At 34.1% G+C, this 14,507-nt stretch overlaps 1 protein-coding gene across 3 annotated transcripts in view; it reads left to right on the top strand.

The window, feature by feature from the left end:
* LOC140063620 (splicing factor 3B subunit 1-like) overlaps nucleotides 1-13,751 on the top strand; it is a 38,060-nt gene extending 24,309 nt beyond the window's left edge. For all 3 annotated transcript variants that reach the window (XM_072110041.1, XM_072110043.1, XM_072110042.1), the window contains 16 exons: nucleotides 40-219; nucleotides 557-800; nucleotides 1,078-1,436; nucleotides 1,824-2,021; nucleotides 2,220-2,501; nucleotides 2,639-2,996; nucleotides 3,200-3,345; nucleotides 3,702-3,848; nucleotides 4,262-4,387; nucleotides 5,949-6,170; nucleotides 6,484-6,666; nucleotides 7,221-7,399; nucleotides 7,726-7,911; nucleotides 9,829-10,101; nucleotides 11,975-12,191; nucleotides 13,127-13,751. In XM_072110041.1, coding sequence (XP_071966142.1) covers nucleotides 40-219; nucleotides 557-800; nucleotides 1,078-1,436; nucleotides 1,824-2,021; nucleotides 2,220-2,501; nucleotides 2,639-2,996; nucleotides 3,200-3,345; nucleotides 3,702-3,848; nucleotides 4,262-4,387; nucleotides 5,949-6,170; nucleotides 6,484-6,666; nucleotides 7,221-7,399; nucleotides 7,726-7,911; nucleotides 9,829-10,101; nucleotides 11,975-12,191; nucleotides 13,127-13,285 — 3,459 coding nt within the window. In that variant the 3' untranslated portion in view covers nucleotides 13,286-13,751. The remainder of the gene's footprint in view (nucleotides 1-39; nucleotides 220-556; nucleotides 801-1,077; nucleotides 1,437-1,823; nucleotides 2,022-2,219; nucleotides 2,502-2,638; nucleotides 2,997-3,199; nucleotides 3,346-3,701; nucleotides 3,849-4,261; nucleotides 4,388-5,948; nucleotides 6,171-6,483; nucleotides 6,667-7,220; nucleotides 7,400-7,725; nucleotides 7,912-9,828; nucleotides 10,102-11,974; nucleotides 12,192-13,126) is intronic.
* Nucleotides 13,752-14,507: the final 756 nt, after the last annotated feature.

The raw sequence follows: 14,507 nt of genomic DNA, 5'->3' as shown, positions 1-14,507 counted from the left end.
TGTTATAGTTATACATTTTGTGTTTTTTGTACTTTGCAGAGACATCAACAGAATCAGATACTACAAAAACTTAAAGATGGCACGCTTCAGAGGACAGAAGTTCCTAAAGCTACAGTTACCACAACAAAGAAGAAACGTCGCTGGGATCAAGCTGGTGAAGATACTCCTGGAGCTGTTACACCTAGTAAGAAGAAAACCAGCTCTTGGGATCAAGCTGAGGTAAATAATCCAAGATGTAATTTGTTTTGGACATTTTTACTAAATTGAAAATATGATACAACAATGTAAACATGTCTGATCAATATTAGTCTTGTCAACAAACACCAACCCAAAGTAGATATCCATGAAGCTCCTTGAGTGCAAATAAATAAATTGTTTTCTGTAGCAACTTTTCACAAAACCACTACAAAAAATGTATTCATCAACACTAAATTGTCCTAAATTACCTCAAATTATTTTTAATATGAATTATGATTTTTTACTTTATAATACGCTTTGTGACAACATCCTTAACAAAAATGTCTTTTTAATATTTAAAAAATATCTTTGCCTTTAGAGCTCCACACCCTCACATGGCAGATGGGATGAAACTCCTGGTAGAGCAAAAGGCAGCGAAACACCTGGAGCCACACCTGGTACTACACGAGTGTGGGAACCAACTCCAGCTCATGCTACTCCAACACACATTACACCAGGTCATGCAACACCTGGTCATACCACACCTGGCCATGCAACACCTGGTAGAGCTACACCGAGTGCTCGTAAGAACAGATGGGATGAAACACCTAGAACTGAAAGAGGTAAGGAATTGAAAATTATATATATTCTTACACATATACATATATATATACACCAAGAATGCAGCTACTGCAGTGTTTGAGCTTACTCTCAATTGCATCTTTTATGTGGGCTAGATTAAATTGTTGAAGCTTTAGCTTGAGTGGTAGGTACATTTGGCCTTGCCCATCTGTATCCAACAAAATTACACATTTAACAAATTGATTTGAACAACTCAATAGTAAAATTTATTTGCATAAATCATCATTTTAAAAATATTTCCTAAATTTATTTAAACAGAAACACCTGGACATGGTAGTGGCTGGGCTGAAACACCCCGAACAGATCGTGGAACAGGTGATGAACCATCAATGACTCCTACACCTGGTAGCAAACGAAGATCGCGATGGGATGAGACACCTGGCGGAACCCCTGCAGCTGGTAGTCAGACACCCCAGACCCCAGGTGCCACTCCTACCTTGAATCATGTTACACCCAAGGGGCCAAAAGCAATGTCAATGAGTACACCTAGTGCCTCAGCTCTTAGGATGATGACCCCAGAACAACTACAAGCCTACAGATGGGAGAAGGAGATTGATGATAGAAACAGGCCACTGTCTGAGGATGAACTTGATACTATGTTTCCTGAAGGATATAAGGTAACAAAATAAGCTGTAAATAAAAACGAACTAATATATATTATTGTTAATTGATTTAGAGTTAGATAAATATGTAGTATTAGTAATATAAGTGTCAAATAAGAATATTTAACCAACAATTGCAACCTACACTGCAAAACCAAAGAAAGTATGATTATAAAGTAATTCCAAAACATCATGTCAATTGTCAAGTCAGGTCTCAAAACTCATCATCAGAGAAACTTTTTCATTCTATGAAAGGATAACCGACATCAGGATCACAATTGCTAGTTGATCATATCCTGTACCATCAGAAAAATAAGTTATAGGTTTAACTATTCAATAATTAAATGCATGTATATTATCATACACTGTGTGATACATTATATACATATTATTATTATTTAGGTTTTGGCACCACCAGCTGGTTATGTACCAATCCGTACCCCAGCACGTAAGCTGATGTCTACCCCTACACCAATGGGCGGAATGAGTGGATTCCACATGCAACAAGAAGACCGAACAGTAGACCATGGCCTAGCTCAACCACCAGGCAACCTACCATTCCTCAAACCTGATGATGCACAATATTTTGACAAGCTTCTGGTAAGTATTTTTTATAGTTCCTGTTTTTTTGTTCCTGTTTCAAAAGTGCACTATTAAAATGTATAAAGAATATTATCACAAATAAATGGAAGACACAAATGGCTGGGTAATAATAATTGATAATAAATATATTTAATATTGTATTAAAACAAAGCATTCTTTATTGCAACAAAAATTGGAATGATTAAATTTAAATAGATTGACGTTGATGAGAGCACATTGAGTGCTGAAGAGTTGAAAGAAAGAAGAATCATGAAGCTACTGTTGAAGATCAAGAATGGAACACCACCAATGCGAAAGGCAGCGCTGAGACAAATCACAGATAAGGCTCGAGAGTTTGGTGCAGGTCCTCTGTTTAACCAGATTCTTCCATTGCTTATGTCGCCTACATTGGAAGATCAAGAGCGCCATCTGTTGGTAAAGGTCATTGACCGAATCTTGTACAAGCTTGACGATCTTGTACGACCTTTTGTTCACAAGGTAAACATTTTAGATTTATGAAATTTATAATTATTTAAATGATGTTACCTTCCAAGAGTGTACAAATGACTTATGGCTTATAAGAAGTTAAACTGTAAATATGTGTCTATTATCAGTATTTTAATTAATCATTGTAGATCCTTGTTGTGATTGAACCACTGCTCATTGATGAAGACTACTACGCTCGTGTAGAAGGTCGTGAGATTATCTCCAACTTGGCAAAAGCTGCCGGTCTGGCTACCATGATCTCTACCATGCGTCCCGACATCGATAACTTGGACGAGTATGTGAGAAACACAACTGCTCGTGCGTTTGCGGTAGTAGCGTCTGCGCTTGGTATTCCTTCGTTGCTACCCTTTTTGAAAGCTGTTTGTAGGAGTAAGAAGTCGTGGCAGGCTAGGCATACTGGTATCAAGATTGTACAGCAGATTGCTATCCTTATGGGATGTGCCATTCTACCACATCTTAGAAATCTTGTGGAAATCATTGAACATGGTAAGATTTTATACCATACATTTTTATTTCACATGGTGTGTGGTTGATGCTGTAATCCACCATTATTTTACCATTAATTAACTGATTGTAATTTGAGGCACACTGAATTTTTTTTATGTACAAAATTATGATCAAATTTTACAACTAAATAAGTAATTATAGAAAAAGGACCAATTTCAAACATAGTTTTAACTTTGTTTTAGGTTTGGTTGATGAACAGCAGAAGGTACGAACAATTACAGCCCTTGCCCTGGCTGCTTTAGCTGAAGCTGCTACACCATATGGTATTGAATCCTTTGATAGTGTACTCAAACCACTTTGGAAAGGTATTCGACAACACAGAGGAAAGGTATGTTTCTTTTATATGCAAGTTTTGTTTTAAATTGAGTATAATACCAATAATACTCAAGAAAAATCTCACAGGATATCTTTTGGTTGATTTGAGATACCATGCCTGAACCTAGGCCAAAAGTCAAGACAAATTTAAAAAGTGTTGTATCTGAAAAACAAACTTATAAAGCTTACTAGGTACAGCAGAACAATACTAAGGGGACACCTTCATAGTACTGAATAAGGGGCGGGTGTTAAAGAAGGGGTAGTAGTGTTAAAGAATACAACATCCCCTCTTTCGTTTCACGGTTCTTCATAGTGGTGTCCGAAAGGACTGAATAAACATAACAATTGTTTTATCTTTGTCATTTGTAGGGTCTTGCTGCTTTTCTGAAAGCCATTGGCTACCTTATTCCTCTTATGGATCCGGAATACGCAAATTACTACACCAAGGAAGTAATGTTGATCTTGATTCGTGAGTTTCAGTCTCCTGATGAAGAAATGAAGAAAATTGTTTTAAAGGTGTGTACATACTTATCTTTATAGATACTGTTTGCAAGGAATGTAGTTTTAAATGTAGTGTTGAAATCAAGTGCAATACATACTCTAAACAATGAAATACTTGACATAATATTTTTGACATCAATTATTATATACAGTATAAACAACAAAGGTATACAGTTGTTCAAATATGCAAATAAGGACATGATGGTTTTACATATTCAGATGGCTCTTTAAATAATGAGTATAGTCCAATAACTTAGTTCATATGCTGTTGACGTTGACCATCTCTGTGTGTAAAGTAAAAAAAGATATCTGAGCTTAAAGTAGGAACCAAAAGAGTTGGTGTGTAACCTTTTTTCAAGCAAAAATTTAGGTAGAAATTTATTGGTCTATTTTCAGTGTGTAAAGCTATTTTTCTTATTCTTTTGTAGGTTGTAAAGCAGTGTTGTGCAACTGATGGTGTTGAGCCACAGTACATACGTGATGAAGTTCTGCCATCGTTCTTTAAACATTTCTGGCAGCATAGAATGGCGCTTGATAGACGAAATTACAGACAAGTTAGTTCATATTGTTATAATTTACTTAACTTTACTTAACTTAGTAAAGTTGGGTTTGAAAATCACCATCTGTTTAAAACAAGTATGATTAAAACGTTTTGGTTGTTATTCTATAATTGTCTTCTGGACTAATGGAAACATCAAGACATTCTCAACCATCCTTTATTTTTATTTGGAAACACAAGGTGTACAACAAATTATCTTTACTAGTGTTTATTCGTCATGCAAACCTAAACAAATTGGACCTTCTCTTAAAGGTGGGAGCCAATAATCAAATTTCTAACATTGTATTACCTTGTCAACTAATGTTGATGAAGGGAAAATAAATGCTCAAAGTAAAATTTACCAATATAACCTGATTTTAAAAAACATTTTGAACTTTTCACTATGGACGAGTTAGGTTATCCGCCATGTGCACGTCATACGTTAGAATATTGTGCACAGAAAAATGATTTTTAATTTTTTGGAAAAATACGACTTTTATAATTCAACTGGCCATATGATGTGGTGGTGGGAACAGTTAACTTATAAAAAGTATCACGTTTCATGTCATGTGACACAAAATCTAGGTAAACGATCTTCGTCGCGTTTCCAGGCCTGCCATAATAATATGAAAAATCTAGGTAAACGATCTTCGTCGCGTTTCCAGGCCTGCCATAATAATATGAAAAATCTAGGTAAACGATCTTCGTCGCGTTTCCAGGCCTGCCATAATAATATGAAAAATCTAGGTAAACGATCTTCATCGCGTTTCCAGGCCTGCCATAATAATATGAAAAATCTAGGTAAATGATCTTCGTCGCGTTTCCAGGCCTGCCATAATAATATGAAAAATCCAGGTCTGCGCGATCGACGTTCCGATACTATAATTTATTTAGAATGTTAATGATCTTTTGTTGTTGGCATCGTTTCTGGATCGACTGAACGTTTTATTTTTAGAAGTAGACCTACCTAAGCCTATACTAGTTCATTGTGGTTCACCGTGTGGAGCCATCATGCCTCTACCATGGGAAATTTCTATTTATTTATATATTCGCCGTCGAGTCGATTCAAAACACCACGAAGAAAACGATTACGATTTTAATAATACTTCCGAGTAATTTATAACTTTGTCCTCCGTCACTCAAAATTGACTCATTCATTTTGCACACCTTGTTACCTTACAAAAAACTTTGTAGGGTTGTCTACGAAATGCATTTTTCCGACCGTATTATGAAATGCGTGGGTTTGGCAGAGTAGCTGGTGACAACCCTGCAACAAGTATTAAATAGGCCTATGATTATTGTCATGGCCCTGATGACTATAAACCAACATAAATCTCAAGTGGCCATATTCACTAAGGGAAACACTTGCCATTAAAATTAAGAGAAATCTCCTATCTAAGTGAATACAATTTAAAGGGAAATACTTAAATATTTATTGAGTTAAGTGAAATACTTATTATTTAAGGGAAATATCTCACTTAAGTGTGATTGGTGAATATGGCTAAGGTTCTTAGCTTATAGAATAATTCAGGATTTGTAGTGAATATGTAAAAAAATTATCATTTTTGTATAACTAGCTTGTGGACACAACAGTTGAGCTGGCCAACAAGGTTGGAGCAGCTGAAATTATTGGACGTATTGTGGATGATCTTAAAGATGAAGCTGAACAGTACCGTAAGATGGTCATGGAAACCATTGAAAAGATTATGGATAACCTGGGAGCAGCAGACATTGATTCAAGACTTGAGGAACAGCTTATTGATGGAATATTGTATGCATTTCAGGAACAGACAACAGAGGTAGGACAAATTCTAGTTGTAGATTTTAGATAATGATTAGCTTTCACAACATGGTACATGACTTTCGATAGCTACTTAGTTAACTAGTCTATTTTCCAATTCTTTGCTATTTTTTCAACAATTTGTTTTTGGCTTCATACATTAAAGATGTGTACATGTACAAGATATTATTTCCACATCAATAATAAAACCTTGTTCAAACCTTGTCTTTGTGTGTGGAAAAACAATTAAACAAATAACTATTTCATATGTCATTAGCATCAATTTAGGTAACAATCGTTAAAAATTATTTAAAAAAATATTTTTTTTTTAGGATGTTGTTATGTTGAATGGATTTGGTACAGTAGTGAATGCATTAAGCAAGCGTGTTAAGCCATACTTGCCTCAGATCTGTGGTACCATCTTGTGGCGTCTCAACAATAAGGCAGCCAAAGTTAGACAGCAAGCTGCTGATCTTATCTCAAGAATCGCTGTAGTTATGAGGACTTGTCAAGAGGTATGTTATTTAAAAACCTTGGTGATAACGGTAAACTCTCCGAAAACCTTACACCCTAAAATGTTAAGTTGTCTGGTTTTCTTTTATACTATTAATAGGTAAGAAAAAGTCTTGTTTTTGGAGAATTTACAGTTGTCAAAAAATCAAGTTTCAGATAATATAATGCAGATTTTAGTCCACAATTCAAAATGTCATATGTCTATATAATTTTTAATACAATACAATAAGGTGCCTTGCCTTACCTCCATTACATGAATTGTGAGATGTTTTCTTGAATGAAAGAGGGTTTCTGTATAAAAAAGTGCCTGTAGTATGCAATATGGAAGTAAGCGCAACGTTACTGATTTGACCAATCACAAAAAATAGATTATTTGAGCTTTCGCTTGGCATTGGTCAACACGCTTGCATTGCATCAATGCCCCTTCATGTCTCTAGTGGGAACCAAGCTTAAATAAAAATTCAATACAAAAAGAATGATTTCTTCTCGTAGTCCAGCATCCATTTATCTCTCATCTCATAAATATTCATGAATTGTTGTTTTGTTTTCTTCATAGGAGAAACTGATGGGTCATTTAGGTGTTGTGTTGTATGAGTACTTAGGAGAAGAGTACCCTGAAGTGTTGGGTAGTATCTTGGGTGCATTGAAAGCCATTGTCAATGTGATTGGTATGACAAAGATGACACCACCTATTAAAGATCTCTTGCCTAGGCTTACTCCTATATTGAAAAACCGGTAAGGATCTAAAAATGGTATTATATACCATTATAAGTTGTATTTCAAAATACACTTATGATTTAACAATTGAAATACGATGTAATAATAAATATGAATTGAAATATTTATTTATATTATGGCGGTGTATTGTTTAATAATTTATATATGAATTAAACAATGTCAGTTTCAATTAATAATTAGTTATGTACAAAAATAGATACATACACTCGTCCTTCCTTATAATAATTAGAAATTTAAATTCCAGTGTTTTGTTAATCAATACTTAAAAAATATTTATGATGTCCAAGGCAAACAATTATTCCTGAAAAACAATTTGTTTTCAGACATGAAAAAGTACAGGAAAACTGTATTGATCTGGTGGGTCGTATTGCTGATCGTGGCGCTGAATTTGTTTCTGCTCGTGAGTGGATGAGAATTTGCTTTGAACTGCTGGAGCTTTTGAAGGCCCACAAAAAAGCAATTCGCAGAGCTACAGTCAACACATTTGGTTACATCGCCAAAGCTATTGGGTGAGTGAAATATTTAAATTAATTTGTACGTATTTATTTTCAAGATATTCACCATTAACCATTTGTCAGATGAAACAAGAATCAAATTTCCAGACGGCACCGACGCAATTGCTTTAGAAAAGGCCTTGAACTGCTGTGGTAAACCCTCATTTCGATGCTGTAGTAAAGCCATGGCCAGTTCATTTACAGCTGAGTATAGTTAAACTTTCTGGGTCATAACTACTCGGCTACAACAACTCCATTGTAGGTTAGCATAATAAAATTGTTTTGTACAGCTTTTAACCGTTGTTTTGTACAGCTTTTAACCGTTGTTTTGTACAGCTTTTAACCGTTGTTTTGTACAGCTTTTAACCGTTGTTTTGTACAGCTTTTAACCGTTGTTTTGTACAGCTTTTAACCGTTGTTTTGTACAGCTTTTAACCGTTGTTTTGTACAGCTTTTAACCGTTGTTTTGTACAGCTTTTAACCGTTGTTTTGTACAGCTTTTAACCGTTGTTTTGTACAGCTTTTAACCGTTGTTTTGTACAGCTTTTAACCGTTGTTTTGTACAGCTTTTAACCGTTGTTTTGTACAGCTTTTAACCGTTGTTTTGTACAGCTTTTAACCGTTGTTTTGTACAGCTTTTAACCGTTGTTTTGTACAGCTTTTAACCGTTGTTTTGTACAGCTTTTAACCGTTGTTTTGTACAGCTTTTAACCGTTGTTTTGTACAGCTTTTAACCGTTGTTTTGTACAGCTTTTAACCGTTGTTTTGTACAGCTTTTAACCGTTGTTTTGTACAGCTTTTAACCGTTGTTTTGTACAGCTTTTAACCGTTGTTTTGTACAGCTTTTAACCGTTGTTTTGTACAGCTTTTAACCGTTGTTTTGTACAGCTTTTAACCGTTGTTTTGTACAGCTTTTAACCGTTGTTTTGTACAGCTTTTAACCGTTGTTTTGTACAGCTTTTAACCGTTGTTTTGTACAGCTTTTAACCGTTGTTTTGTACAGCTTTTAACCGTTGTTTTGTACAGCTTTTAACCGTTGTTTTGTACAGCTTTTAACCGTTGTTTTGTACAGCTTTTAACCGTTGTTTTGTACAGCTTTTAACCGTTGTTTTGTACAGCTTTTAACCGTTGTTTTGTACAGCTTTTAACCGTTGTTTTGTACAGCTTTTAACCGTTGTTTTGTACAGCTTTTAACCGTTGTTTTGTACAGCTTTTAACCGTTGTTTTGTACAGCTTTTAACCGTTGTTTTGTACAGCTTTTAACCGTTGTTTTGTACAGCTTTTAACCGTTGTTTTGTACAGCTTTTAACCGTTGTTTTGTACAGCTTTTAACCGTTGTTTTGTACAGCTTTTAACCGTTGTTTTGTACAGCTTTTAACCGTTGTTTTGTACAGCTTTTAACCGTTGTTTTGTACAGCTTTTAACCGTTGTTTTGTACAGCTTTTAACCGTTGTTTTGTACAGCTTTTAACCGTTGTTTTGTACAGCTTTTAACCGTTGTTTTGTACAGCTTTTAACCGTTGTTTTGTACAGCTTTTAACCGTTGTTTTGTACAGCTTTTAACCGTTGTTTTGTACAGCTTTTAACCGTTGTTTTGTACAGCTTTTAACCGTTGTTTTGTACAGCTTTTAACCGTTGTTTTGTACAGCTTTTAACCGTTGTTTTGTACAGCTTTTAACCGTTGTTTTGTACAGCTTTTAACCGTTGTTTTGTACAGCTTTTAACCGTTGTTTTGTACAGCTTTTAACCGTTGTTTTGTACAGCTTTTAACCGTTGTTTTGTACAGCTTTTAACCGTTGTTTTGTACAGCTTTTAACCGTTGTTTTGTACAGCTTTTAACCGTTGTTTTGTACAGCTTTTAACCGTTGTTTTGTACAGCTTTTAACCGTTGTTTTGTACAGCTTTTAACTGTTTCAATTGCTTTTCTTTTCAGACCACATGATGTTCTTGCTACATTACTTAACAATCTCAAAGTGCAAGAACGACAGAATCGTGTCTGTACAACAGTTGCAATTGCAATCGTAGCTGAGACTTGTTCACCTTTTACTGTATTACCAGCTCTCATGAATGAATACCGTGTACCGGAGTTGAACGTGCAGAACGGCGTCTTAAAGTCACTGTCATTTATGTTTGAATATATTGGTGAAATGGGAAAAGATTACATCTATGCGGTTACACCTCTCCTTGAAGACGCTCTTATGGACCGGTAAGTAATACTAGTATTTTAGCTGTGTTGATTAAAGTCCTATTCCCTACGTTTTTTAGGTCTAATTTAAGGTCACAAACTACATTTAATGTAAAAATAAATACTATATGGTCCTATTGCTAACTATTTTCGTGGTTAAAAATGTAAAAAAATAAGTCGATTCTAATAATTTTAGCTGCGCGGATTGATATTTTTGTTTTTCTTCTGTAATTCACCCACTTTGCGATCGAGCGTTTGAGGCCAAAACAAATGGAAGACTCCTAAATGCTCAGCAAAAATACCGGGTTTTCCCCAATTTGTATCAACATACAATTATACAGCGTCGGGCTAGCCCTATAGCTAGCGTACGATGGTCGTACGTTACCTATTTTTTACCAGCTAGGCCTACAAAACTAAGCTTAGCTTGGCTAGGCCTAAAGTCTGTCCACGAGAGGACATTCACACAAGCTACTATAATAGTGGTAGTGCATTGTTTCTCTCTTTTTATCATAATTTACCATAAAACTTGCATTTAAGGAATGACATGGTTTAATGTTTTAAAAGTAATATATATGCATTATTTTTACAAAACGTCACAAATTGTAGGGAATGGGTCTTTAAGATTACTGGTTCAGAGTATGACATGGCATCATATCCTCCATTCTAAATTGATGTTAGAAACAAATAATAATAAGTCCGTTGTTCTGTTGCATTTATGACACAATTATTTTTGGTTTATTTTTTATCTAAAAACCTGAGAAGAAACATAGCTGACCAAATTAGCTTCATTTGGAGAGGCATATCAAAATAAAATGAGAAAGTGATATTAAAAATGAATGTATCCATCTATGTATCCAAAATATAAATGGATTATCTTTAATTAGTCTAATCTAATCAAAATATAAATAAGATTTAAACATAAAATATATACCGGGCTCTCCTAAGGGCCCGTTTCTGCTGTCAAAAATATACCGTATATATACGGTATATTTTATATACAGTATATTTTTTGGCAGCAGAAATGGGTCTCATAAAAAATATACCATATGCGGTATATATACCGCATAAATATCCCCATCGTTTGTGGATATTATACAGTTTATTACAAAATATACCGTATATTTCGTACCCCGTTTCTGCTGCACTCAAAATATACCGTATATGTGACCTGGCCCATGACACGAGGTCAAAAACTAACAGAGCGTGACACGTTTGTTTGGTTTTTCTGCTGCATTGACACACACATGTATAAGCAAGTAACAGATCAAAATGTCACCGTGGACTGAAGAAATAACTATTTTTGCAATTCAATTGTGGGGAGAAGCGAAGGTTGGGGGGAGACTGCATGGCAACAGAAGAGATACCGAGATTTACAAAAAGTATCTCAAACAAAATAAAAGCAGAATTTGGATGTTCCGAGAAGAACAGCAGCCAAAGTTATCGGCAAACGCCGTCGTCTTCTATGCATAAATCTAGTCAATGCCCATTCTACATTTCTAGATTGTGCTTGTATGTGCAGTGTGAATTCGTTGCCACTTCTGCTCATTAGATTTAAAATAGAAAGCAATGCTACAACGTTTTGAGAAACCATCATTGTTTTGTTTTTGTCGGGTATAAACATCACTACACGAGACTCTAGGTCAATCCATACTTCCGTCTGAAATTTACAGCCCACCCACGAAGTATGTGCAGCCGAAACGTTGCACGAATTTCATATACGGTATATATGGTATATTTATACGGTATATTTGGGATTGGCAGCAGAAATGGGGCCTAAGAAAAAATTCCAATCTTCTATTAATTATTTATTATCAGTACTTCCAATGATAGTTGGAAACATAAACGCTTGTTGATCACACACATTCTAATTGTGTTTTCTGTTTTACATCTGCAGAGACCTTGTACATCGTCAGACAGCCTGTGCTGCCATTAAACACATATCTCTTGGTGTATTTGGATTCGGCTGTGAGGACGCTCTCATTCATCTCATCAACTTTGTCTGGCCCAACGTATTTGAAACATCACCACATGTCATTCAAGCAGTAATGGACTCAATCGAAGGCCTTCGTGTTGGTGTTGGAGCTGTGAAAATGCTTCAGTACACATTACAGGTATGGAATAATTAAAAGCTTTTTTAATTTACTTTGGGTTGTCACAAGACTTGACAACAACATAGTAAGTGTGATATAATATAAGTATGAGTCTGTATTCTTTTTATAAAATTATAGTACTATGTTTCTCAAGTAGACTGTGATGTTATTTCTGCTCTGACATAACGTCAATGTTACTAATACCCTTTTCGCATCTGCCTAAATTGTTAAAAGTTGTAACGATGTTTCATCTCCCTTATTACACGTACGCATACGTGAACCTTGTGAAATCTCTGGAGGAAAGAATAGTTGCGCGCTATTTAATTAATATGTTACAAGTTGTTAGATTTTGCAGATGTGAAAAGGGTATACTTTCTTGATTGTAGAAATGCAAGCTTACAGCTTATTATATGCCCATCAATGTTTAGTTCAGATTGCAGTAAAATTAATATATCATTTTTTGGAGCGCACTTTGATTCTGCCATCACACCTGAATTGATTATTTTGATGCAGATAAATCTTGAACAAGAATATTAATAACAAAATAATGATTTATAGTTATCATTCATTTACTTACTGAGGCATTGTTGAATAACACAATTGTGAATTGTGACTTTTGAAACAGTGCCCTCAAGTTATATTGTAAAGTAAATGATGAATAATCTAACTAAATGTTCTCCTTTTTTTGGATAGCAAATTTATTGATATTATTATGGATTATTATTGTGATACCTTGAGTTTTTATTTATTATTTTTTCACAAATAGTTTTCTACAAATTCAAGAAAAACAGCAAATTGTAAACAAATCTGGTGATTTTCATTGATGGCTATTCATTAATGTGTAGGGCATTTGCATTAGCAATAAGGATCAGTGAAAATGCATGGATTGACAAGGAGACCTATAAACAAAGACATTATTTGTTTTAATATTAACACATTTATTTTTCTATTCTCAGGGACTCTTTCATCCTGCTAGAAAAGTAAGAGATGTTTATTGGAAAATATACAACACACTTTACATTGGGGCACAAGATGCATTAGTAGCTGGCTACCCACGAATACCAAATGATGAGAAAAATGAATATGTTCGATATGAACTGGACTACTTCTTGTAGGAAAAATATCCTTCTGTGGTGTTTTATTTGGGAACCTTTACTGTTTTGTACTTTCTATTTGTAATAAATAAAATGTAATTGATTTTATTGTAATTTGATAGAAACAAAACTTTCTGATATGCTCATGAAGGTTCACTAATTTATTATTATTATTAAATTAGTTTTTCTGCCCAATATGCGCCAAAACATACTGTACATACACTAAATCATGGGCGTAAATTCTTGTTTTTACATGTTCAAAGTTAATATAAGTTTCTCCCAAATCTGGCATTTCCCAAACTTTCAGAATTTTTACTAAAAAAGTTGTTTAAGCACTTCCAAAAATGTAGAAGTATTAAGGGATTAAAAAACATGCCATCACAGACTGGATCAGACAGACCTTTATATGACCTGCATAGTCTACAATAATAAATATTTTAAAATATGATATCAACATTTTTTTGGGATTAAAACATCTTTGTAAATATTTTGGTTTTCTGTTGTCATTATGGTTGATGAGACAATATCTGCACTACAGTTTTTACTAAGTTTTTAAAATATAAACTGCACATATTCTATATAAACCCAATCACTACTTCTTAAAGATGTAAAAAATAAAAATAATTCTAAAATGTTTTTGTTGTTGAATTTGCAATTTTAATGTCACCTAATAGTTATCCACTTTGACCAAAAATGTATTTACCTAAAAAAACTGTAATTTAAAGCAAAAAAATAGTCAAATTGGCTGCCAGCCAATGTTTTTTTGGTTGAATTTAACCATTTATTTTGTCATTTTATAAGTGGGTTTTTTCTACGAAAGTGACTAACTTTATTAAAACTACAAAATAATCTATTCAAAATCTGATTTTATTAATCTATTCTATGAAATCTATTTTTCATGTTTATAGGGGACAATACATCTTTAATGAATGACTTGATTAAAACAATAATATATTTATATGTTGTCACCCACAAGTATTTCAAATTCACAACATAAAGCACTGATTTTTCTGTAGGCGACTTGTATGTATGGTGAACAAAGTGTTTTCCTTATTTCTATTCTGTAAAGATAAATACTTTTCTAGACAGTGAAGTGTTAATTTTAGAGGCCTAGTGAAGTACTACACTATAATGCATGCTTTCAGTAATAATAATAATAACATTAAGAATTTTGTAATGTGAAGTTGAAATAAAGTGTTTTTATTGTATTGTGCATACATGTACTGAGAGCTTCTGAAGGTCA

Source organism: Antedon mediterranea, chromosome 1 (genome assembly GCF_964355755.1).
Source record: "Antedon mediterranea chromosome 1, ecAntMedi1.1, whole genome shotgun sequence".
NCBI lineage: Eukaryota > Metazoa > Echinodermata > Crinoidea > Comatulida > Antedonidae > Antedon > Antedon mediterranea.
The sequence above is the reverse complement of the archived record's forward strand: the minus strand, read 5'-3'. Positions and strand labels throughout refer to the sequence as shown.